The sequence below is a fragment of the Arvicanthis niloticus genome, chromosome 3 (assembly GCF_011762505.2).
Source record: "Arvicanthis niloticus isolate mArvNil1 chromosome 3, mArvNil1.pat.X, whole genome shotgun sequence".
Classification (NCBI taxonomy): Eukaryota; Metazoa; Chordata; class Mammalia; order Rodentia; family Muridae; genus Arvicanthis; species Arvicanthis niloticus.
The window spans coordinates 82473907-82500655 of NC_047660.1; the positions used below are offsets into that span (position 1 = coordinate 82473907).

A 26749-nucleotide genomic window follows, 5' to 3' on the forward strand; every position below is an offset into this window, starting at 1 on the left:
AAAAAGTGTGCTGCCCAGATTTAGTACTACCCATGGCATCTGGAAACACACGAGATTCCCAATGTGATAATGTTTGATTGTGCAGAGCACCGACAGGCCTATGGATTACTAAGAACCTGAGTATCGTCAGCACAGAGCATGTGCTCTCCACGCTGATGACCTAGGCATCTCCTTTTCCACTGGGGAGCCTATGGCATTCCATTCTGCTGCTCAGATCATTCTCCTGAGACATGTGTGTGTTGGGGGTGGGGGGGATGGGATGCTAGCCCAACAATGTTCTGTCTCCTTATCTTCTTGGTAGACAAAGCATTTGGCTGCGAACACTGTGACGTAATCTTTCTACTTTACCTGGGTAAAGTAGACCTGGGGCTAGCATGAAAGCGTCCTGTGAGGGAAAACAGCTGCCACTCACCTGCATGCCAATGACCGCATAGATGAAGAAGAGCATGGCAATGAGGAGGGCGACATATGGGAGCGCCTGCGGGACACAAAGGATCCGGTTGGTGGGTGCTGGACACCTGTCCTTGTACCTGATCAACAACCCACAAGGCCCAGCCCAGTACAAATATTCTAGTCCTGGGAATCCATGTACCTGCATACCTAGAATCACAAAGTGTAGGCAGGCAGGGTGTGCTTTCCAAGCTTGTTATTACCCTGTGCTACTCCTAAACGTGTTCCCATATAGACACATAGATCCTATCCTTCAGGAGACTGCACTTGACCAAATTGGCCTAAGATACCAGATTCCCCGATGCTTCCATCTGCTCTGAATCTGGGAGCGACTGTAGGACAGCCAAGAAACTTATGCAAAATGACCTTCTGTCTGTTTTTCCTTACAATGAGACTTTAAAAAGAATAATGACTGAGCCAGAGGGTCAAAAGCCACATAAGAATGCAAAACACTTTAAAACGCATCATTGGTGATACATTTTATGAAAATATCTCTTACATTCAAAGAGCCTGCAAGTTCTGCTGGGTCTCCTCATTAGTACAACTTGAGGTTGCTTGGCTCTTAATTCTGCAGTGCACTCAACCTGCTTGTTTGACTTGTCTTTAAGATAACAATGTATCAGCCAACCTTACACTTGCCTTGGATTACCTATGCAAACAGCTTTTACAACCTAGAATAATGCATGACTATAATAAGTTACGGACTCTTCCATGCCCCTGACCTAAAAAGCAGTGTGTGTGTGTGTGTGTGTGTGTGTGTGTGTGTGTGTGTGTGTTACAGTAGTAAATGCTGAAAACAATCTTATACAACAAATACCTGGCATAAATGTTAAAATCAGCATCCAGATAAAACCTGGTAACAGTGTGCTTGCAGTATTGAGTGCTTTGGGGTCTGGTGTAAATGACTCAATCTCTTATAAAACTCGTAAAATTTTCTGCAAGTGATACCTCATTCCTTCTACATGTGATGCTTTCTATGCTGCTCAGTAAATATAAAACAAAGCCTCCTTTTTTAGGGGCAATGGGACATCAATCAGCCTTAGGGATGGCAAGACATGGAGACAGATCAGATATGTACAACAGAGAACAGACAAGGCAGCAATTACAAACTACAGATGGAAGACAGGAGGAAACATGGAGACTTCAAACTTGGGGGTGACTCTTGGTCAGGTTAATCCAAGGGAACTGTTGAGCTTCCTTTCCTTAATACGACTCAGGTGCATTTTGGTGTGTCTGAGACTGTCTTTAATGCTTTTAGCTCAAACATGTGCCCATCCGAAAACAGCTACAAACCCAAGGGATAAAGGAAACCTAGCAGAGTGCTCACAAGCGTGGGCTCACTTTAAAAGCACATAAGCAAGTACATGTGTCTGGCCAGATCTGAGTCCTTTCACCCCATGTTCCTTGATGGCTTTTCTCCATCACCACATATGGCAAATGCATCTATGTGTATGGTAGCACAGGGCTGCCTACGCTCTTGGGCTTAATTCTCACCCGTCTAAGACAGTGCATCACAATGCTGACAGGCCACGTACAGGTTTGGGCTCTGTGACATGCAGCCTGGTCCAGTGCTGCAGTGTTACTGGAGTCCCACAGGGCTATTCTCCCCACAAAAGCCCTTTTCACTTTCTCCCTAGACATCCAAATGTTTGAGAACTGTGCTGGCCAACTGTCTCGGGGTAAATCGCTACTGTCACATGGCTTCCTTACCTACTAGGGTTTTTGTTTTTTTAAGTTTAATAATTTCGTCAAGAACCAAGTTTGTTTTGCATGAATGTATTCCGTTATCCTAGCAACTCATCTTTGGAACATGGAGTAACCACAGGGCTTGGCCACACCCTGGTTCTCTTGCCTATGGTGCTTGCCCTGTCTCTCCTGAGCCACACCCTTCTTCCTCAGTCTCCATCCTTCTTAACAGGGCTGTGATTTCCTTCTTGTGCGCTTTTGTCTTCTCCTTTCCCTCAATGCCATTTCTTTCCCTACTTAAAAAAATGACTGTACTTTTTTCTACTGGTTATCCCAGAGAGGGTTAAGGGAAACTTGAATTTTTTCTTTATATAACTTCACTTGTTCACATAACGTTTGAATCCTGAATGAAAACCAGCTGATGAAGAAGTAAAGGGGCACGGCCATGGATTCCCTACGTGGTTGTGCCTTTGATTACACATCTGTATTTATTCCTCACCCTCAGCAGATTCAGTCTAGACAAGCGGAAAATCTACAGCAGGCACCAGGTGGCAAAGGAGAAGCTGGCTCTGCTCTCAAATGGATTAGAACCAACCTAAGGAATCATAGGCGTCAAATAAGGCCTGGTAGATACCTAGATGAACTGAATTATTAATTCTACCAAGCACCCAGTAAGCTGGTATAAGTAGAGAATCAGTCTGAGAGGCTATGTGCTGGTTTGAATATGAATGGCCACATAGACTCATATGTTTGAATACTTGGCTCCCTAGTTAGTGGAACTGTTTGGGAAGGATTAGGGGGGTGTGTCCTTGTTAGAGAAGGTGTGTCCCTGGGGTTGGGCTTTGAGGTTTCACAAGTCTAGGCCAGGCCTAGTCTATGTGTCTATGTGTCTATATGTCTATATGTCTGTCTCTCTCAGCCTGTAACTTGCAGTTAAGAAGTGAGCTTTAAGTTACTTCTCCAGCACCCATGCCTGCCTGCCTACTTCCATGCTTCCTGTCATGCTCATCATGGACTCGCTCTCTGAAACTGTAAATAAGCCCCAATTAAATGCTTTATAAAGTTACCTAGATCATAGCGATATAACAGTAACTAAGACAGGCTGCCAAGCTTCAGGGAGTGTGTAGTGACCTTCCCTCTCTCGGATACCACTGTTGCTGGACATCCTGAGCAGTCAAAAGTCCCTGAGATTTACATTTCTTCCATATAGAAACCATTGCAGATCTCTGAATTTCGGGGTCTTATTTCTGCCTCTTGTTTAAGTCTCCCATAATCTCTACTGACTTGGTGGTCACATAGAGAGAGCTGGGGTCTTCCGGGACAGAGGATAATCCCTGCGTTACATATGCTCTCAAGGACAGAAAGCAAAGTCCTAGGTTGCTCTTACCTGAAAGGACTTAATAAAGGTCCACAGCAGTGTCCGGATGCCTTCCCCCCTGCTGAGAAGCTTCACCAACCGCATCACTCGGAAAAGACGGAAAAAGGTGATGGAGATTCTATTGCTCTCTTCAGAGTTCTGAAGGGTTATCATGGAGAGGTCAAACCCAGTGGAAAGCAGAACATGCGACACTTTCAGAAAAACAGCAACGGACGCAAAGGTGACACAGGTGAGAACTGAAGATGTGTTTCTAGGGCCTTACACCTCAGAAAGCATGATATGAAAGAAAAAGTCACATGCTAACAACACAGGGCTTAGGGAACAAACTGCATCCACACAGCACATGCATGTCCACGTGTTCTACTGTGTTAGAGGAGAACGCTGGGCTGCTCAAGAGTACTGGACACTGATGATGAATGCAAACCACTGCAGACACTGTTCTGGAAGGACAATCATGGAGAATACAGAACACCAGTGGAAAACTCGACATGGTCAAATAAAGTCAAGGAGAAGGCCCAGCCCCTGGGACCAGTCACTGATCTTACCCCAGGTGTGGCAGTTGGGAGAGGGATATTCTCACTTTCAGATGGCTTTAAGAAATCAAAGATTGAAATGTATTAATGTTGGGGGAAGGCAGCAATGGCTCAGGAGATATTCCCCCCACCCTTTAACAGTGTGTAGTTAGTGTCTTTGGTCAACACTAACAGCTGCTCCCTCCCTGAGACAATACCAGTGCCTCACTCTGGAACTGGACTGGAGTGGACACATCCATTGACATAAGCACAGGCACACTAATTCTAGTCTGGTTTCTTCCCAGGGATGTGATGTCTCTGGTGACTGATGCCTGCTCAAGGATTGTAGTACATGCCTGAGTGGTCTTTAAAGACACAGGTTTAGACAAACCTTGCTTCTCTGGCTTGGTTAAAGGAGCTGACCACCTACAGCAGGCCTTCTGGCCTGGAATAATGGGCCGACTCTAACCATGGGGCTAACACTGGCTCTGCCTGTGGTTCCCACACTTAAGCATTACATGTGCTCTAGAGGATCAATGTCTCTCTGCTGAAGGACCAGAAGGCCTGGCTAGTGTAAGAGACAGATGCAGGCTTCTCTCCAGCAGCCTGCAATTCAGCCTCAGTAAGAGCAAGCCCACATTCCAGTCCTCAGGACTCTGGAAGAACATCATGGGGCCAGCTTGCCTGAGCCGGAACAGCTCTGCCTCACCCCGGTCTGACTGTGTACAAATGAATGGTTGTTTCTCCCACCTCCATGGAGGCTGTTTCTCCTTCACTCTACTCAATGCTCGGCACAGAACTCTGGGGGAGTTGCTTAAGAGAATACGAAGATGCTAGAGGCACGTTTTCCCTACCAGGAGGCATCTTGAAATGACAATAGCAAGAATGGGAGAAAGACAGCCACTTATCTCTCCTGCCACTGAGTGCCATTTCCACTGAGGCAGTGGGCCTTCCTGAGACTGGACAAAGGACTGGATCCCCTGTTGGTGATTCCCAACAAAGGCTTTCTGTGGCTCACAGTATAACTACATAGGGGCATAGGTGGATATGCTGCTAGAAGCTTCCTTTCCTGGGGACATGGAAGAAGGAAGGCTTGGCTCTCGGGCTGATTTCTGAGATAAAACAGAAGAATGCTATGAACTTTAGTAAGAAAAAAATGGGTCTGGATACATCGGGGCATACTTGTAATTCAGCAGTGACTGGCCCCAAGAGCAGGTCCTGACCACTAGAGAGGGCTCTAGCCCACCTGGATGTTCAGAACAGTATATACTTGTATATATACTCACCCAGGCTCATTAATTTTGTTAAATTTTTTTATCGCCTCACTTCAGAAGTAACACCTCCTTAAAGGGATGGGTTTTGTTTGTTTGTTTTAATTAGCTACAGATCAGGATCTCATTATGCAGCTTGGGTTAGCCTCAAACTCTGACTCCCCTGTCTCTACCTCCCAAGTTCTGGGGTTACAGGTGTGAGCCACTATTCGTAGCTCTGATCATGGTGGGGCAGGGGTTGTAGTTAGTTTCCCATGACACTCGTCTCCCACATCACTCTTCCTAAGGGCTGTGGAGGAGGCAGCACTCTTGCTCAGACAGCTAGACTGTGCACATGTGAGTGACTATGAGGTTGTATGTGTGGACACCTCCATTTGTCTATGCTCAGAGGGCTGGAGAAGGCGGAGTAAAGCCTTTTACAGCTATGTTACCAAAATACCTGTAACACATATGTGGGACCTGCAAGAGCATTATTAGCCTGTTTTTCCTGGCCACTCTCTTCTGCTTGCTCCTCTGTGCTGCTCCGAGATAGGCCATTCGTTATCCTCTTCCTTTGGGCTGATGAAAGTTGGCTAAACTGACTTTTGAAATGTGCATATTTTAAACTATTATCTGAAGAATGACAATCATCAATCATTAAATTTAAACTTTTTTTTTTTTTTTTTTTTTTTTTTAGACAAGGTCTCACATAGCCCAGGCTGGCCTCAAATTCACCAGGTAGCTACCTCTACCCACCTGATGGGATTACAGGTGTGGACCATACCTGGTCAAATTGTTTCTTTTTTAAGGAGGGGAGATAGCATTTTCCAGGAGACAAAGCAGTGGACCACACAACACAGGAATGAAAACCAAAGCACTACAGGCAGCATGCACTCCAGAGTGGCCTGAGACCCTGCCCCTGCCACCACATCACCCAGGGCAGAAGGCCTGCTAGAGGGGAGGATGTATCTGGCAGCAGTGGGGGAACCATGCAAGTTGCCTAAGTATCTTCCAAACTTGAAGAACCCTAGGATGGCTTTGCTCCATCTGCAAAGACGCTGGTTGCTCTCATTCTGGGGTACACTCTCATGTCACCCACTGCCCAGTTGCCACCCAAAAGTTACTTCCTAAATTGATTTGGGTCCTTTTACACTTCAGGAATTTTGAAAGCCACCACGTTATTCTAATGTTCTCTCAGAGTGGAAGAGTCCTGCCCCAAGCACGGCGACATTAGGTCAAGTATTCCATAGACAGCTCATGGCTGCAGAGTGGTCACAGACAGTGAAGCCACCAGAAGAGACCACTTGGGCTGTCACAGCTGTTACAGGGGCTTCTAGAGTTGATGAAGAAACAGAAATTGGCTCCAAGGGATTAAACTCTACATCTGTCCCCTTTCCAAGGGCCAGAGGGGCCCTGGAAAAGGACGGGCAGGGGATGGGCAAGGTGTGCAAGTAACCTGACCCTATGCTCAGCTTCTGAGGCCACCTACAGGTGACCCTAGAGGACTTGGGGCAGGGCAAAGTCTGGCTCCCTCCATGACTGTCTTTTCAAGAACAGCCTCGAGGCACCGGGTGATCCACGTTCAATAGAATTCCATGGTCATCTAAAGGTCTGGAACAGATAGCTTCAGTAGGTTTTGCTATCGCAAGGTCATATTCCTCAGCCCGGTTCCTGCTGACCATATGGACTTGAGAGCCCATTCTGACCACAACCTAAATGATGTGGTGTTGACTCGGTCTAAGCTGGTCACGTGACAGGGCAGCATCAGCTCCTAGGATCTGGGAGAGAGCTCCTGTTGATTTTTTTATGTGTTCTTTGATAAACACAAAGCAGCCATGGTTTCTAAGCAAGGCTGCTCCCCCCCCCCCCCCGCCGCCCATGCCCTTAGGCAACGATGGGATGGAAAAGGGGTAAAGGTCAGCGACAGTCATCCTTGGGTCAGGGCATGGGTTGCTGGATCATTTCAGAACTCAAGGAACAAATAGGCATCAGAGAGAAAGCAAAGTCAGCCTATCGGGTGTCATTCGGCATTCAGCAGCTTGGTGGTACCACAAACAAAGGTGAAGGGGGCAGGTCCAGAAAGCTATCACACCATGAACAGACAGGGTGGAGAGCATGGGAAGACATCAAGATGGAAGGAGCTGGGTGAGCATGCAAACAGGACAATGCAAAGGGCCATCCCCCGCTTTTTTTTTTATTGCAAAGAATGCAAACAAGTAGAGTTCCAGACCACTCATTCTGGAAGACTGTGTTGGTGAGTCACAGGACCAATATGACTGACCAAACGACCCTGAGTTCAGGCCCCAGCCAGGGGCGAGGACACATGGGAGAAGAAACAGTTTAGGTGACCATGGCTGATCCTTAGCAAGTCCTGTGAAACTCAGTGAAACACCAAATGTGGGAAGCAGAAACAAAGTATACAGTCTCTAGAAGCACTTTTGCTTAACGACTTCACCGTATATATGATTATATATACTTGCCGCTACAATTTTCTAAAAATAAAACCAACATGAAAAATCAATTAGGCAACAGAAAAGGAAGATCAACAGTCTAGGGGAGAGAGTGTAGCAGGTTAAACATCACAAAACATGATGATGATGATGATGATGATGATGATGATGATGATGATGATGATGATAGTGGTGGTGGTAGTGGTGGTAGTGGTGGTGGTGGCAACTCAAACCAGCCAACAATGGACCAAGGATATTCATGCTCAATTGACTCTGGCCATCAGGAGACAAGTCCATTGATGATATGACATGCATTGCTCTCCTGGTGAACTATGTGTGATGGAGGGAGGATGTGGGGAATAAATATCCCCATTCTTCCATATTTATAATATCAGAGGTAAAGAATGTTCTGTCTGTCTGTCTCTTAACCTTTGGTTATTCCCAGAGACTAGCTCCAGGCCTACAAGTGGTGGATTCCCAGTAACTGATGTTAGAGATGGGATAAATGAGCAGGGAGCATAACTTTTGCATCAAGGGATGGTGGACCAAAACTGAGATCTTTGCAGGTAACACAGGCTAGGGAACTACCAAGCCAAGGTTAAGAAGTGTTTATTGATTGACAACAGGTTTGGGAACTGGGAAGATTCCCCAGTGTGAGTCTTTAATGAGAACTTGAATATCATGAATGAGGCCTCGTAGAGACACCTGATGTAAACTGCTAACTAGACACTCAATGCATAGACCCTCCCAATCCACAGAGAAACATGACCACCCTGAGACACTGACAGGCAAGGCCAGGCCAGAGTTGAGGAGCAGGGCCAGCTTATAGCCCATAAAGCAAGTGTTGCCTCTGAGTGTACCAAGTCACACTAGCTAGCCAGCAAGTGGGCAGCATGAAAAAGCTGGGTCTAGCTGGTCAACAAGCCTTGGTAACATCCTGGTACCCAGAAAATAATGACCCATGGCTCACAGCACCTAAAAAGTCATAGGTTGTTTCTGACCCATGGGAAGTTCCCTGGCACACATTATAGATACTTCAAGTACTTGAAGACAATTAAAGCAGTCAGATGCCCTGCTGCATGGCAGCTAAGGTAGCGTCCTGTTATTTTCACAGTGACACCTGATCATTTCACAACCAATGCTATTCATTTGCCATGAGTGATGATTTTGTGGCTGCCTATAGAATATGTCTCGTAAAGTTGAATTTACAAAGTCTGGGCTTAAGGAGGTTAGGGGATGTGTGTACCCAGACCTAGTGAAATGTCACCTTACTATCTTGACATCCCATGGATTTTGGTGTGACAGGGCTTATATCATACTTTGGTGGCCATGGTAGTATCTTACAGTCCATTTTGCATAGAACCCAGGAAAATTGCATAAATAATAGTGTGCCTTCATAACCCTTTGTTTTAGTATGTATTTTCACAAGTATTTATATAATTTTTTCTAAGCAGATATTGTCACTCTGCTGGACATAAGTCAAGGCTGAAGTGGGACTGGAACTCCCAGGCTAGTGGCTGTCCAACCATCCTCATCAGAGAGGCATTAAGGAATACCCGTGTTCCCATTCCCTACAGTCAGTCTGGGCACCAGGATGAACCTGAAAATTTTCAGCCCTGCATATGTCAGCCAGGCAGAGCAGAGCACTGGAGTGGCAGAGGCAGTCCTGGACTGGCAACACAGAACAGAAGCCAACATCACACAGTGGCACTTCCCCCAGCTCCTTGGGGAGTACACAAGCTGACATCCACTAAGCCTGCTGGTGACCATGGTACAGGCCAATAGACAGGGCCCTGTCTGCCTGCTGTGGGTCTTCACTTGAGCAAGCCAGCACTCTCCTTCTCAAACTCCGATGTCTGAGTTGTCAGACTGCTTGTGGTGGGGCTTGCCTTACCTATCACGGATGTGCTCCCTTGTCAATGATAAACTGAACGTGACAAAGAAGGTATCGACTCTCTCCTGAAACACACCAGCCCTTGGGGATCAAGGGCCAGCGTCACCAGCTAGACTCAGAGCTAGGAGGGCAATGGCAGTAACTATCTCAAAGCCAGGCATGGCTATAGGGATATGCCATCACAGAACGCTGTGGGTACAAGGCCACATTATTAACTGACGGAGTATGATGTCTTAAAAATAAATGTTTTAGTTCCAAAGTGGCAACTTTACACTTACGTCTTCATTCCTTAAGGGCAAGGGATGAAGAGAGGACAAGGGAGAGGAGACCACTAACTGACTTTCATCTTCCAAAATGAATTAGTGTCTAAAATTCTGTGTGCGTGGGGATTCACGGGTGGGCCTTCTAGTCTCTTCTACATCAGACGTAACAAAAGCAATCACGTTAAGGGACACAAAGTTTGCTACTTACATTCACTTCAGTTATAGCAATATCAACGACGCTACCAACAACAATTAAGGCATCAAAAGTGTTCCATGCATCAGTGAAATAGTGCTGTTAGGCAAGCATTCAGAAGCCACAGAGGACAGGAAGCACAACAGGGAAAAAAAAGAAGAAAAGGACAGCGTTAACAATATGCCACTCGACCACTTGAAAAATTGCCCCGAGACAAACATGTCATAGATAACATCACTTTGGATGGATTTTGACAGAGCAAATGGAGACAACCAGAGACACCCTATCTTACCTTGCCTACTAGTGCCTGGGGTCAGTGGTGCCAGAGTCAGCCCTGCAAAGGTGATTTGTGTCTGCAGAGGCCTTGGGCTAAAACTCTACTCTAGAAGGTTCTTTCCCACAGCCTCTGTGAGGAAATGTCTAGTTTCCAATCATGTGTGACTGGGCTCTGTGACTTGTCCAGGTGATGCCACATCAGGGCAGGGAGCAGAATGTGCAGACAGGAGAGAGAGGACGCAGGCCACACAGGTGCATACTTACGTCGGCTTCGCTGAGGGCCACGTCTATAATGCTGCCGATTACGATGAGGGAGTCAAACGTGTTCCAGGCGTCACTAAAATACCCCTGGACAGAGCAGGCAGGGGCAGATGTTTATGAGCACTTATGAAGGGCACATCACATGGATCATATGAGGGGACACATCCGAGTCCCCACGGAACCCATGGCAACCAGGGGAGGGGCCAGGACAACCAGGGGAGGGGCCAGGAAAGCCAAAGGTGAGACAACAATACTGTCCACTGATAGAAAGGAACACAGAGGGGTGGTTGTGATCCCATGTGTGTGAGAATGGGCATGAACACACACACACACACACACACACACACACACACACACACCCCACGAGATTTATGGCCCTGGGTAGATAGACATTACCTTGTCCTGGCATCCACCCCAAACCCTCATGAGCTGATGGAACACTGAGGCTCCATAGACTTCCAAGAGTCTCTAAGGTCCCCTCTTTTCCTTTTTCCCACTTGAAGCCACCAGGTCGGCAGCCTCCCTCTGCCTTCACTAGTTCAGCAAAGATAACAGACCATGCAGTGCAACAGAATTCCTCAGAGCTCTTGGCTTAAAGGACACAGAGACTTGTCTAAAGGTCATAGCTTATAGAGAGACAGACATAGAGGTGCACAGAGCTTCCAAGTAGAGTCCTATGGCAGAGAAACTCATGGCTGTGGAATAAAGACGATCCAAGGCAGGTTCTGTGGGGAAACCGTACTAAAGGGTGTAGGGCGAGCTCCAGGGATCCCAGACGGCCAATGGCTGCCTTCTACTCATGCCCTGCTTTTCTCTGTTCTTTCCCTCTTCCAGGCTAAGCGAACTCCTCTCGATTCCCCCCAACAACTTCCCTGGCTCTTTCCCATCAAATCAGCAAGATAAGGGTTTAACACTCGCTGGGAACTTTTTGGAAATATAGACTAGAAAAATCTTTCACAGTTTCAAAATGGTGCCCAAATCCCTTACAGTTCACAGACTGAAGGCTGATACTCCCTCGTCCACACCACGGGAGGTTTCGTGGTACAAGTGGCTGGTATCAGAGACTCTGGCCAGGTGGCTCTGATAGGAGTCCAGGGGAGGCAGAAATGCCAGCCCCGCTTCTTCCCACTCACTGCTGCCATGTTTAGCAGCCTCCTATTTCATGAAATCACTGCCTTGGCAGCATGACTCAGCTCCTGACCCTTTCTGCATTCAAGACACCATGGTTTGTCACACAGGGTCCATCCCCACCCACCCTCCTAGCTGAAGGACACACTCCTCTATAACTAACTCTGAAGCCAGGGCCTTTCAAGTGGAGCCAACAGACAGCAATCAAATCTTTTATCCCTTCCTCCTTTCCTTTCTCCCTGTCTGTCTGTCACCTGTCTATCTGCCTTCCTTCCTTTCTCCAGCTCTACCTGCTTGAAAAGAGTGAGTGAGCCTCATGCAATGACTTTTATTATTCAGAAATATTCCTGAATCTGACACTTAAAAGTTATTGTGCTAGCTAGTTTTTAGTTAGTTAGTTGTTAGTTACTTTGTTTGGTTTTTCTCAAGAGAGGATTTCCCTGCATAGTTGTGGCTGTCCTGGAACTCTGTCTGTAGACTGCTAGTTAACTTTAACAATGGAACATAACCCAGACTCACTGGTGAGGAGGATCTCAATGAGGAATTCTCTGGATTCAGTTGCCCTATTGGCAAGTCTGCGAGCAATTTTCTTAACTGGGTCAACTGAAGTGGGAAAGCCTACCCTGGGCATGGATGGCACTGGGTCCTAGATTGTGTAAGTGTAGGGGTAACCTGCAGACCTAACCAACTAGGACAGAGGAACCCTCACTGGCTGCTTTGTAAGACCACCTCTCACTGGGCTTGGTAGGCAAGCACTGGTAAGAAGAGTGTATTAAAGGCCAGGGGTGCCTTCAGGGAGAGCACTGTCTTGGTTGACTCCATTATCGTTCCATTGTCAGGCACAAAGCAATATAAGTCATCACAGAAACATTGTTCCTCAAGAACAAGGGTGCTGCTACTATTTTAAAGGTTCTCTGGGGTTATAATCATATGAGGCCATGAAAATATCTTGCTAAGCAAAACGACAAAGCACTTGCTGGCAGAAATCGTCCATTAAAAACCTCTGGTCTATTAGTGCTGATTGTGGTATAACAATATTACTCATATGTTCACATGACCCTGATCACTCCTCTCAGGCTCAGAGCCTCACTGGGCCAAGCAGTGTGCTACAAGCCATTGATATGCTGACTTTAAAGGCTATGTGCTTTAATACACATAAGCTCTCATATATTCATATACATATATGCACACAAATAAACACACACTCTTCCATGCTCACGTGCTGTGGGGTGTGTATGTGTTCTCCTCAGCCTGGACAAGCTCTCAAACCCTGCAGAGCTTAATTACCAGGCACAGGGTTGATGGGAAATGTTCCATGGGAATGTCTCATGGACATTTCTCAAGAACCTGCCACATTCTCACTCTGCAACCTCTTCCATCAGTTCAGACAAATATTGTTCAAAGAAGTACAGGAGAAAGAGAAGCAAACCCAAGTCTCCAAGGAGGTTCTGATGGATTTGGAAAGGGAGGGAATGTTTATGTATGGACAAGTCACAGTACGTAACATCTAGCCATGCATAAGGTGCCAAATTTGACCGACCCCACTGCAATCACTGCAATTAATCACTTACAAATGTCCTTTCTTTTCGGTCCACAAAGATCCGATTAAAGATTGCCTAAGAATTACTTCAAATTAAAGAAAGGAACTGGCTGGAGTTCAAATTCTGTATAACTATAGCGTAAATGAAACCAACCATTTCTAAAGCCGTATTTGTTGGATACCTCCATACAGATTGAAAACACCTAGGACCAGGCTCTGCCATTCTTCTGAGAGTCAGAGTCTATGCTAGGTAGGAGACCCCTCAAGTCAGCTCAGCTTAGCTCAGCTTCTCAGTCTAGGGCTTTCAAATGAAGAAGCACCATTGCTTGAAGATGGTGGTGATGGTGTAACCATGGCAGCAACAGTCTCCAGTACAGCGCTACATGACAGGCACCCTTTCAACCCTGCATATAATAAAGCCTCACTCTACAACAGCTCCTATACCTGGACTATGAATATCCTCATAGAACAGCAGAGGAAACTAAGGTGCAGGGCAGTGAAGTAACTCACGTAAGCTAGGAGGATCTTATTTCAGATGTCTTACAACTGTGCTCTTTGATGCCAAGCTCTGTGGCTTGTTACACCACAGCCTTCGGGCTTTGTGGGATAGGACTGACTCCCTGCCAAAGAAGACGAAATGCGCTCATACCTTCAACATAGTGTAGCATAGATCATGCTTCGTTTTCTTACAAACAAGGGAAACTTTTTAAAATCCAACAAATAAAAAATGGTGGATTAGTGAGAGGTACTAGAACTTTCCATAAATGGTTAAAAAAAAAAAAAAAAGAGGATGCTACAGACAGCAACAAATAGAAGCTGTCTTCCTGCTAGAGATCTCAGAGTGAAATCAGGGTCAATTTTTTTTTCTGATGATTATCAGACACCCCCCAATGCTCAGATAATGAGCTATGCTTTCCTGAGACAGCATGACATACCATTCTAGACACAGAAAACCAGGTTTTACAATGATCATCAGCTTACAAATTCCTAATTCTCTTCTCTCTTTTTCTCAGAACTGTTTTCATAGGGTTTTGGTTTTGCATATCTATTTTCCCACATGTATACAGATGTCCTAGTCAGATCTAGACATTCTCAGGTGGTAACCTACTTAGCTCACAGAACAGTTTAGCATAATTCAGTAAGAGGAAGCAGGCCCTTCTCTGGGATGATTCAGTAATGGCCTTTGTAAAGCAGATCTGGCAACTTACCTTGGGCTTGAAAGCGATGACTTTCAAAACCATCTCAACAGTGAAAACCCCCGTGAAGACCATGTTCAGAATATCCATGGCATCATTGAACATCTTGGACTGCTCATAATGCTGTAGATGAAGGCAGAGGTACTGATGTCAAAACTTCATGATCTCATATCTGTGTAACAGGAGATCCTCTGACATCTGCACCCTAGGGTCATTTCCCACTCTCCAGTACACCATCTTCTGCCAACATTTCAAGCCAGTACACTTCAAAGGTCATATGGTGAACTTCCACAAAACATGGGGGGTGGTTTCATGACACAGTGAGGATGGTCCAATGATGGAGGGAATAAATGCCCATTCTTTCAGTTCAGTATAAGGAGAAGCCACCCTTTCTCTGTTGGGAATGACACTCAGGCCCTTGACTAACACACTGCAGATACCACCTAAATGTCTATGGATAAAGGTAGAATTTGATTAGTGATAAATCTTATACTATTTAGGTTTATGTCTCATTAAAGCCTGGCTTTAAAGTATTACCCGGGCTTTACACTTTTTCCCTAGGTCAGCATACAGACCTTTTCATTATTAAGATTAAAACTGCGTCTGAAAATGTGTGCTTGACTGTAGGCCTGGCTTCTACAGAAAACTGAGAGTTTGATTTGCTTAAGTTTCTCAAGCCTGGGCAGAATCTGGTTGCAGACCTCGGTCCTGGCTTCCTGACGTGGTGTCCTATCTATCGGACAATAACTTCTTAAAGGTTCACTGTCAACACCGTCCCGCAATCTGACTTGATCGGATCAGCAAGGAGTTACTGTAATTTAGGCCAATATTTCAAAAACTAGAAAATCATGCACTACCACACCAGGAGCCCCTAAAGTCAGGAATGTAATTTCCATTTTCCTTTTCAACATTTAGTGCCACTGTGGCAGGTTCAGACCAAAGTGTCAGACTTTAGGGCTAGAAAGATGGCTCAAAGGTTAAGAACACTTGTTCTTACAGAGGACCTGGGTTCAGTTCCTGGCACCCACACGATAGCTCACAGTTTACCCACAACTCCAGTTCCAGAAGATTCAAAGCCCTATTCTAACTTCTGTGGGCACCAGGCTCACACATGGTGCACATACATACATGGCAGCAAACATCCATACATGTAAAATTAAATACAAATATCTAAAAGTAATTTCAAAGTGCCGGACTCAAAGAATTCAACAGAGTCCTTTGCTCCGAGGTAGGTGTGGCAGATTTCCCACATTACTCATAAGGAGAGTGTGGCATGGGGTAAGGTTCTCAAGACCACCAGCTGGCAAGGATGGAGCCAGGACAGAAGCTGAAGTCTGTGTGGCATCAGGGTTTTGGTACTCATCCGCTCTTGGGTCCTATAATCCATACTGAACACCACACCCAGGCTCCATGGGAGCGATACCCACAGCCATCTGCCCAGGCAGGTCCAAACATAAATGCGACCTTGTATATCTGCCATGACATCAGTCAGGCAGAACAGAACTCTGACCACTAGTTCAGGCTTATCAGAAAGTTGCACCCCTTCTCCTGGGAGGTGGAACATGCTGCCATCAGGATCTGGGGGAGAGGGATGTGCGGCACACCTAGACATGGCCCCCACAACGATCTCCATTTTTACCTGCATGGCCAGGCAGAGCGTGTTGAGCATGATGAGGACAAACATCATATATTCGAAGGGCGAGGAGTTCACCACGTACCAGAACTTGTACTGGTATGGGTTTTTGGGGATGTATCTCCTTAAGGGGCGTGCTTTCAAGGCATATTCAACACACTGACGCTGCAAAGGTAGAAAAAGGCAACAGAGGGGTTTTCAGAGCCTCCGGGGAAGGAGCACATAGTGGCCATCTTCATAGAAGAGCTCCCACTGGCCTTCCAGGAAGGGACCATGAACAACAGTGAAAAAGTCCCATGGGGTCTCTGGTAGGATCTAGCACTTGCCTCATGGTGACGTCAGAAGCAAGTAGAGCAGCCACTGTACTGGCTGGGACCTGTGGACACAACTCATGCAAATTTTGCTGAGGCTCGGCACTGTCTCTTAGGCAGGGGTGGGTGTGGGGGGACTTGGACCAAGCGAGCCTTGTAAGGACCTTTCCTCTCAGCCAGAAGGTGGTGATATCAGGTCCTCCACAAGAGGAAGCCACCTAACAGCCGGCATGAACTCTTCAAAAGCCTTAGAGGCTGAGTTTACTTCCTGCGGTTGGAAGCTCCCTGGATACTCTAGCAGATCACAGAAGATGCCTATCCAGTCTTACGGGAATGGGTGTTTACCATGCTCATTTAAGCATCTCTAGAGAATGGTTAGTAATGAAGGTTAGGTTGAACTAAGGTTGGCTCTAAACAGACCACTGTCCTACTCACTCGGGGACAGAGACTAGTCACTGTTTGGAGCCAGCCCCAGAGGGAGTCTCTAACTGATCTCAAGGCTTATTCCTGCCCCACTCCCCCACGCCTGCACTGTAGACACAGCAGGCTCCAGACAAGTTTTTGTGTTTGTGACTTGGTGTCACTCTGACTCCAGAGACACCAGATTTGAGGCTTTGGGTTCTCAAAGACACCTAGTACCAGTCCTATATGGTTCACCTGTCTTTACCCTCACTTGCCCTCCTTGAGTAGGCAAAGAGATAAGCCAGACTTTCCCAGATTATCACTGGTAAGACATAGGAAAAGTTCTTCCACAAACCATGTCAACACATACATCCTCACATTTCCAGAATGGTCCTGGCCGGGCAGTGGTGGCGCACGCCTTTAATCCCAGCACTTGGGAGGCAGAGGCAGGTGGATTTCTGAGTTCAAGGCCAGCCTGGTCTACAGAGTGAGTTCCAGAACAGCCATAACTACACAGAGAAACCCTGTCTCAAAAAACAAAAAACAAAAAAACAAACAAACAAACAAACAAACAGAATGGTCCTAGTTGCCACTTGGGCAGGGATACCTCATAATGCCATGGCTACCACTGCAGGAAGGTGGCACTCCCAGATCATCCTTGATCATCTAGTTACCATAAAGCAGAGATGCCCCTTACAGAAGACAGGGGGAACCTCTCAGAAGAGACTTCCAATCTCATGTGCTAAAGGTTCAAAAGAATGTCTAAGGTGCACCTCCTTCATTCTGTCATAAATGATCTCTAAACGAGTGAAGGGGCCAAGACCCCAGGAGCAGAGATGCACCCAAGGTCACAGAGCAGGTACAGGCAGAGCAGAGTACAGGCTCCCAGGTTCCTGGCTCTATCATAGTTAGAGACAAGGCATTTACTTCTACCAGATCATCTAAAACAAGAAGGATAAATAAAGCCAACAACTTTAGTGCCGCACTCAAATTTTCTGACTCTTCCTACCAAATGGCAGCATATTTTAGTTGAAGGCAACAGTGGGCCTTAAAGTCATCTGGCAGACTCTGGGAATATTTCCATTCCCTACTAGAGAAAATGGATGCCAGTGTATTGAGTGGGTGGAGCCAGGGATTCTGCTCCCTACCCTACAGTTGTGCCTTGGAAGCACAAACGATAATGACCAGCTCACAACATGAAGAACACAAGGTGAAGAAAGTTTGCAGTGAGCGGACTCCAGAACCTCTCCATGGGGGACTGTGGAAGCTTATGTGTGTGATCTCTGGCTCTGGCTCACATTACCTACCGAGTAAGTGTCTTAAACCATCACTGGCCAGCCATGACCATGGGTTATGCCCTCAGCGCTCTCTGATTTCTTATCACAAGCTTGGGGATTGTTTTCCCCAGTCATAGTCTATTCTGTGTCTGGTGACTAACTCTACAGAGACTCAACATGGCTGACAGTGTGCTCTGAACAGGGCCTGAGCCCTCTCTCTCCTCTGTGTAGAGAAGGCCACCGAGGGAGGAGGTGCTCTGCTCTTGCTCGAGGGACAGAAGCACAAACAGGGTGTGACTTTAACCTGATTCTTGTCCAGCTCACAGTTCTTATACTCCTTTTCTCCCTGTTCCTGGAAGGTGACAATGACAAAGCCCACAAAGATGTTCATCATGAAGAAGGCAACGATGATGATGTAGATGATGAAGAAGATGGAGATCTCCACACGGTAGTTGTAGACAGGACCAACGTTCTCTCCGTTTGAGTCGATAGCTTTGTACAGCAACCTGGAGGACGGGAAAACTGGGTAAGAACCCAACAACCCCACAGCCCATGTAGCCCAGCCCATGGCACCGCCTGATGCTCCCAGAATCCATCTGCACAGTCACAGTATGTGTGTGTTGGGGGAGGGACATGAAGGCCTCTGAACACAGCCAGGTCACTGAGGAAGGCCCAGATAGCTGGTATGTAGATGACAGGTTACCCAGATAGAATCATTCAAAGAATATCTGGAGAACTAAAAAATCAAAAGGATTTCACAGTCAGCAATGCAACCTTCTATGAACAGATAAGAGATAAAGAGCATCATATCGACCTATTGAAGGAACTGAAAATTGTGTATTCACTGACAGATATCCTCTACCCAAAAGGAAAGTTCTAACATATGACAGGACTCTGAAGAAGAGCATCACCATGAAACACCCTAACTTAGACTAGCCCACTCTAATGCAGTCAGGCCTCCAGGACCCCAGGCCATGATGCAAAAGTGTTCACATCCTCTACTTTTATCTTTACTTGCCTCTAGAGGGGCAGATATTACCACCATCCCCTTTTTATCAATGGCCACAGAGGTATCCAAGTGCCAAAGTCACAAGATCATGGTCCTCAGCAGCAGAGTCCAGAGCTGGGCTCAGGTCCTGTAGCTTGGAGCCCCAGGCTGGCTCATATCCTGTCAGCTGCCCCAGTGGCTAACTGAAGCACAGCATCCCAAACCTGACATTGCCACGGTGTCTTGTCAGAGTGGAGCTTTTCCCAAGATCAATTTCCTAGTGAGCAAGTGCTACTCAACTGCCCACAGAACTTCTGAGAATATCTGTCACAGCCTCTCCTAGAGCCCTGGCAGCCAGCAAGAACCAGCCTGGGCACTCACCTCCTGAAGCTCCTCTAGGCATGGGATATCTGAAGAAAAACAACAGAATGGCCAAGGTTCCCCCTTGCCCTTTCTTTGTTTCCTTCTTTATGTTCTGGGATCCTTACTCACCCAGATCTCAGCCACGAATTCAGACCCTCTTCTGTACTAGGTATGACTACGAGACATTTCTACTAGTTCTGGGCTCTGGGCTCAGAGCAAGCACAGAGCCTGGGCCATGCTGTTCCTTCCACATGTCTAACACAGCATGGTGCATGGGGTTGGCAGCAAAGGCATAATTTATGAATGAAAGTATAAGCACCTCCATGAAAGAAAAGTGTCAACTGCCCATGGCTGGCACACACTAGTGCTCATTCTGTATCATGAGTGAATGAATGAATGAATGAATGAATGACAGTTTGGATGCTGTCAAATCCCCTTTGAGCACCAACAGAAGTTTATATAGCAAATGCCTCTTAGGACCTCCTTAACCACACCCAGAGATGCTGCCCAGGCACTTCACATCTGAGAGCCAGAAGTAAGACGCGGATGTTTAACACCGGCCTGTTCTGATGGAGGAACCATGATGGGCAAAAAATGATGACAAGTTGCCCAACGTTAGTCACAGGCAAGCTTGCTAGCTGTGAAGAGCAAAAGTAGAACCCACTCCAGGAAGGAAGACAGCATAGAGTCCCCAAGGAGCAAACAGGGACCTTGTTGGAGACTAGATGTTCTTTATACTCACGCGGGCCAGCCCTCAAAAGTCGAGACCGTGAAGAGAGCCATCATAGCCGAAAGGACATTGTCAAAATTGAAATCACTATTTTGCCAGATCCTCTCACGGACCACAGGACTGTCGACATCACCGTCCTTATAAAGAATGAAGAGCCCCCTGTAGAGGAAGAGCCCCCTGTTAGAGTCATCTTGGCTTCATACATGACAATGTTAGTCCCACCTCTAGAACATTCCATGTAGTCCCAGCCAGGCCACATACCCATGTGGCCATATTCCATGTAGTCCCAGCACAGGCCAGGAGCTTCTCCCCTGCTCTTCCCACATTTAATCTGCTCTATAGCTCAAGTAACTCCCTAGTAGTGTCTAGTGCAAAGTGAACTTTCTGGGGCAGGAACAGCTAGACAAACAGCGTGTATCTGTTGGCAACTAGCTCTGACCAAACAGCAACCATTTCTCACATAAGACAGGCTGGAAACACATGTGGAAGAATCAATACTTTGGCCACAGAGAATTCCATAAACTCTTGAGAAACAAGCTGAGGTATCTATCTGCTTATCCACATTCTAGTTTCAACAGATCTCTTCCTTTACATACCTTTGATATTAACAATTTTCCTTCCAAAAGAATTCTGTAACTGCTGCCACACACCATTTCTTACAGAACTGTCCTTGTGGAAGGCGCTCAGGATCATGATACAGAATGAGCACTAGTGTGTGCCAGCCATGGGCAGTTGACACTTTTCTTTCATGGAGGTGCTTATACTTTCATTCATAAATTATGCCTTTGCTGCCAACCCCAAGCACCATGCTGTGTTAGACATGTGGAAGGAACAGCATGGCCCAGGCTCTGTGCTTGCTCTGAGCCCACAAGTACATTCATTTTATTACTGCCATTTCACAACAGGCAGCTAGGGGCAAGGACCAGCATAGCCACAGTGTGCCTGCACTAATCAACTTGTGGGATGCTCTGCATCCCTTGGCCTGAGCTGATAGCATCTTTGGAGCTGTATGTAGTCATAGGCAAATTGTACCTGATGTCCCACAGCCACATCATTTGTTCAAGGAAACCCAAACCAATGCATATGAGGCAGGCAGCTAGATCCCCACCGGCTGTAACTTTAAAGGGCAAGGACATGGATTTTCTGTAGCCTTAAGCTCTGGGCAATGTATGTGTGGACTGTGAAAATTCCATATTTACTGAATATCTTGAATTATGAGATGTGAACATTTCTTGCTGTCTCTCCTCTATTGGCTGTTATGAACAGAAATATGCCAAAATGTGGGCAAGGATCAAAATAGGGCCAGGGGGCAAAGAGTGACAAGTCTTCTAGAAGAAGGTAGCCCACTCCTGGGCTCTGGGAAAGTCTGACTTGGGAGAGTACTGTTCACATTCCTCAGATACTGGTGACCCTTCGTCATTTATTTCAGAGCTCCTTCCCCAAGTTGACAGGCTCCATACTAAGTAGCTAGAGCTACCTACATTCTTTTGGGATGAGAAAAATGTTTCAAAACTTGAGCAAGGTCCTGACTAGACAATAATTTGACTACACTGAATGGAAGTGATTTTACTTTACTTGAGTTTTGCCTGGACTTGAAAATATATATAAACAAACAACAAAAGACCAAGCATCATCCTTCCAGGCCTGAGCTGAGTGGACAGGCCTTGACAGAAACCTCTGAAATGCTAACCTGATTGAATCCAATTCCCTAGGCTGCTCTCAGGATACCCACCTGCACTCCTCAGGGTTACTTTTGGCTTCATCTGTGCAACGGTAGAACTTCCCCTAGATACAAAGCAGACGAATCGTCAATACAGGCTCTCCTTAGGGAACCCAACTCCAGCCCTCGGTGAGCAAGACACACGCCTACCTTGAACAGCTGGACCCCAATGCATGCAAACATGAACTGGAGCAGGGTCGTGACGATCATGATGTTGCCAATGGTTCGGATGGCCACAAAGACACACTGGACTACATGCTGTGGAAGGAAGGGGGCGGGGAGGATAGAAGGTTGCTACTGTCCTTCCGTGGATTTACCCATGAGGCAAGTTTTCCTGTGCGAGTATTATGGCCAATTTGACATGCACTTTTATTTTTATTAATCTTATATTACATTTATTAATGTGTACATGTATATTCAGAGGCAGAGGATAACATACAGGATCTGGTTCTCTCTTCCACATGGGTCCCAGGGATTAGACTCAGGTCATGAGGCTTAGTGGCAAGTGCCTTAACCCACTGAGCCATTCTATTGGTCCCCAAAACACCTTTCTTGGGCTTTCTCCAAAGAAGTTGTTTTAGTTGAAAGAAAAACCTCCTGCACATAGGCTCACAAGATCCCCATCCCAGAAAGACTTTACAGAAGTGTAAACCCTCTAGCCTGGTATATACTCTGTGTGAGCACATTCACAACTTAAACACACAAAAAGACTATTGATAAAGAAGTACCAAATAATTACTGCGATTATAATGACTAGTATCTCTAATTAACAAAAAAAGAAAGTAATTTCTGCTGTGTGTATGTGTGTAGCAATACATATTATATGTATGGGTACATGCTCTCATGAGCATGCCTGTTCTTTGAGGCGAGCAGAAGAGGACATTTCATGCTCTGCTATATCAGCCTCGACTTTATACTCTTAAGATGGGGTTTCTCAATGAGCCCAGAGGAAGAACAGTCACCAGGAAGCTCCTTCCTTTCTCAGCCACCTCACAGATAGTGCTGGGGTTTCTGGTGTGTGAGAGCACGCATGGCTTTTTAACAGGGTCTAGGATTTGACTTGGGTTCTAACGCTTGGGCTAATGCATAGCAAGTGTTCTTACCTGCCAAGCTGTCTTTCATCTTTAGAATACAGTATGTGGCAGAGGCAGGTTTTTTTTTGTTGTTGTTGTTGTTGTTGTTATTGTTGTTGTTTTGTGTGTGTGGAAATGCCCCACTCTGAAACCCACCAGGTCTCAGCTCATCTCCAGACAAGAACAGTTAGTAACTGCAGCCCTCCCCAACACAAGCCAGCCCCACTCCATGGAAAGGGTCAATACCTTAAGTCCTTTTGCTCTGTTGATTGCTCTGAGAGGCCTCAAGACCCTCAAAACCCTCAGAATCTTCACAACAGAGATGGCGCTGGATCTAAGGAGGGACAAATAAGAAAGTAAGCGGTGTGTGTTATGGCTGGATAAAAGCCTTGAGATCACTTGCTTCATCTGACCATCTATCTCTTAAAGACACTTCACAACCATGTGGAGTCTCTCTGTTCCTTTATGCAATAAAGCATGCCTCCTGCCTCCTGAAGGACCTGGCAGGGCCCCTACTTCAGGCACACAGCTGCCTTTATGACACAATTTTCAAATTTTGTTATGTTAATGTAAATACGAGGTTCCTGACATTTAGATTTCTGTGTTTAAGTCTGGGGACCTGTGCTTTGTTGCCAGGGCTTTTCTGGCCCCCAAGTAGCTAAATCTGGTAGGAGAGATGAGCACACACCCCTGGGCAGTGGGGGTATAGAAATGCAGTATGTTCCTCTAAAGTGGGGATGATGTGGTGTGACCTGAGGGGCAACTGGGAAGGCCTCTCAGGGAGGTGGTTTCAAGTGAGTCCCAAAGGAGCAAAGAGTTAGCTGACAGAGGGGAGAGGAGCTTGGGCCACAGCAGCAGTGCATACAAAGGCAGCTGAGTCTCAGCATCCCAGATGTCTGGGTGTGGCTGGAGCACAGGCCTGGGGCAGGGGGAGTGTGCAAAGAAGAGAAGCAGGAAAGAGTGTGCACAGCTCAGAGGTTGCTGAGAGCCCTGGAGAGACTAGTCTGGAGGCTCTACCAGGAAATGAGCTCAGAGCTTCTGTTCCCAGGCAGCAGCCAGAGTTGACAGTGTCCTAAACAGTAGGCCGGATTCTGACTGGGTAAGCAGAAGAACTGGTATCAGGTAAACAAAAACCTAAACTTATCACTCCTTGGGAACAGGTTTTAGTCAGGAAAACTTCCTTTATCTGCCCCCATGGGCAATGGACAACGGCATCTAACTCCTGACTTACCCAAACAGCCTGCAACAGATCAAAGTCCTGTGCTAACTCTCAGGCTGCCCTGGCCCACACCCACCCTCCTGTCACTACCTGTCTCCATAAAACTAACAAGGCTTTTCCTGCAGCCACTGTTCTCTGGCCCCTGCTCTGACCCTTGACCTCAGAAACAGCCTAGAAGTTTGATTCCCAAATAAACTGTCTTTCTTCCCAGAGTGGTCTAATTCAGTGGTTTCCCAGTGCCTGGCTTACAGTTTTCCCCAGGTTCTGATATCTAAGGGGCTTCTGTACGTGCGTGCACACATGGGACAGCACGAGAGCACAGATGCTCACAGGCCGGCAGGAAGTGAAATGAGGCCACAGAAGATGCAAACACGGGCGACTGCCCTGGGTACTGCACAGCATCATCAGAGACTCTTAAGTGCCCCCAAAGGTCACTGCAGCCATGTATCCTACAAGCACAGGGAGAGGAAGGGATGCCAAGAGACCACCAAGGCCAAGCTTTTCCTGCAGTGAAAGAAAACTGCCACCCCGAGAGAGGGTGCTTGAAGTCTTGGATGAGGCCTGCGAAGAAGCCCATTTGTCCCTCTCCTAGTCAAACTGTCTTTCATCTGCTGTTGAAAGCTAGCACAAATGGCCCCAGCACTTTCTGTCACCAGGCAAATTAAGCCATTCTGGCTGTAATCAGCAGACAGTGCCCAGCTTGAGTGAATTAGGCCTAAATTCCCTATGTAGATTCATTCTACAGACACATAAATACTTACTGAATCCCAAACGACACCAGAGACACCCCAACGACCAGCATGTCCAGCAAATTGAAGTAGTTCCTGCAGAAAGCCCCTTTGTGCAAGAACGCTCCAAAAGTTGTCATCTGTAAACAGAATCACATGGCGTTTACTCTCTCTCCTCCCCTCCAGGGTTTAAAACCAACTGTGCAAAAACCTGGGCTCTTCCCAAACTCTTGGCAGAAGTATGACTGCATTAATGGCTGCATACAAGGAAGACAGACACACACCAGCGGGGCTGAGTGACTGCTTAACTTCCTTCAGCAAAGATGGAAAGAGGTAGCCAATTGCAGGCACATTTGTAAAGAGACCAATTCAGAGTTTATTTAAATGAGAACAGAACTCTGGCAAGTCCAAAAAGCCCGTGTAGGGAGGGAGTGCTCATGACTATGCTTAGGAGACCTTCACTGCCTCACACCTGAGCTTACCAATACAGTGCTGGCCTGGCCGCTCTAAAGCCACAGAGCATAGAGCGTTTTCTTTAAACCTTCTCAGTGGGAGCTGGAGGCATTGCCTGGCTCCAGCACACCTGGTCTACCTGGCTCCGGCATGCCTGGTGTACTTTCCTCCTTAACTTAGCTGCTCCAGCATTAATGGCTTTCCCATTCCCAGCTCTTCTGAGTCTGGTTACTCTATAAGCATTAGGTATAGCAAGGAGGCTGTTGTTGTCACTGAACTCTTGTTGTCACTGAACACCTTGTTTAGCAGGAGCACACATAGTGGGTGTTCTAGTGATGTTTCTGCTGATGATAGGAAGAGTTCAATAAGAAAGTGCTCTGATGGGAAAAATACAGTGTTAAAGAACCCAGGATTATATTTGTCCCAAAGCCCATGAACGAGTAACAGTTCAAAAAGGCAGACCTCAAACAATCAGGCTAACGGCTCTATGGACCTTGCTCCTTAATTCAGCTTGAGGGACAGTCAGCAAACGACAAAAAACAAGAACCTGGAGCAGGGACTCTGCACATTTTGTGCAAGGTTTTTACCACAGGGCCATAAACCTTGGCCACTGTTCTGCCCAGCCCGGGTGTAGAGAGAGCTAACCCACGGGCCTATGTTTAGGCAAGAAAACCCAAACTTTTATAAGATTTGAAACAGAGTGAAACATATTTGGGGAGGGTGGTTTTGAACTCATTATCAATATCAGTGACACAAAGGGACCACTCTCTGTCCTCTTTATTTGAGGTTTTCTCAGTGAAAGCTTTTGTGAGGAGCCCAAGTCCCTAGTTGTCCAACATAAAGTACTGCTTTTTTAGATGTACACGAATAAACCTCAAAATACTTTAAAGACAACTGTAGTTAAGACTCTTCGTTCCCAGTTTCTTCCCATGAGGAGTTGCCTTGCCTGTAACAACAGTATCAGAAGACCTAACTTCTGGAGGCTCCTAGACCTCTGCTGTGTCTCCAGGCCTCTGAGCATCTAGGAAGGAACTTCCCCATGGGGTGCTCACAGGTGGGACATAGCGCACACAGTGACACCACCTGGTAGACCATGCATGGGCAGTACATTCAGGTACACCTTTGGTCTGTGCAAATGTAAGCCCATCCCATTGAAAGAGATACAGAACATCTCCACACAAGTAGAGCCAGCTTATCTTGCAAGACCCATTGCAAGAGAGAAGTAGGTTACTATTTAAGGACACAGAAACCACCATGTGGTCCCAGGAACAAGGAGTCAGTGGCTCCTGTCACCTCAGAGGTACTTTTCTTCTCACTCTGATGTCAAGAAGGGCAGAAGGACATTTACATAGAGCGCTATACTCATTGTCAGTAA

The 26749-nt window shown here is 46.6% G+C and overlaps 1 protein-coding gene across 20 annotated transcripts in view; it reads right to left on the bottom strand.

Moving 5' to 3' along the window:
* The window catches only part of Cacna1d (calcium voltage-gated channel subunit alpha1 D), a 428745-nt gene that overhangs the window by 39154 nt on the left and 362842 nt on the right, over positions 1–26749 (bottom strand). For 8 of the 20 annotated variants that reach the window (XM_076931328.1, XM_076931316.1, XM_076931317.1 and 5 more), the window contains 13 exons: positions 24955–25061; positions 23221–23308; positions 22052–22159; positions 21914–21966; positions 20194–20340; positions 18405–18606; positions 16117–16275; positions 14490–14600; positions 10617–10700; positions 10092–10175; positions 4060–4104; positions 3524–3652; positions 413–478 (listed from right to left, as the gene is read on the bottom strand). In XM_076931328.1, the coding sequence (XP_076787443.1) occupies positions 413–478; positions 3524–3652; positions 4060–4104; positions 10092–10175; positions 10617–10700; positions 14490–14600; positions 16117–16275; positions 18405–18606; positions 20194–20340; positions 21914–21966; positions 22052–22159; positions 23221–23308; positions 24955–25061 (1383 nt within the window). The remainder of the gene's footprint in view (positions 1–412; positions 479–3523; positions 3653–4059; positions 4105–10091; positions 10176–10616; positions 10701–14489; positions 14601–16116; positions 16276–18404; positions 18607–20193; positions 20341–21913; positions 21967–22051; positions 22160–23220; positions 23309–24954; positions 25062–26749) is intronic. The other 12 variants (XM_076931332.1, XM_076931323.1, XM_076931333.1 and 9 more) reach the window with 6 other exon arrangements.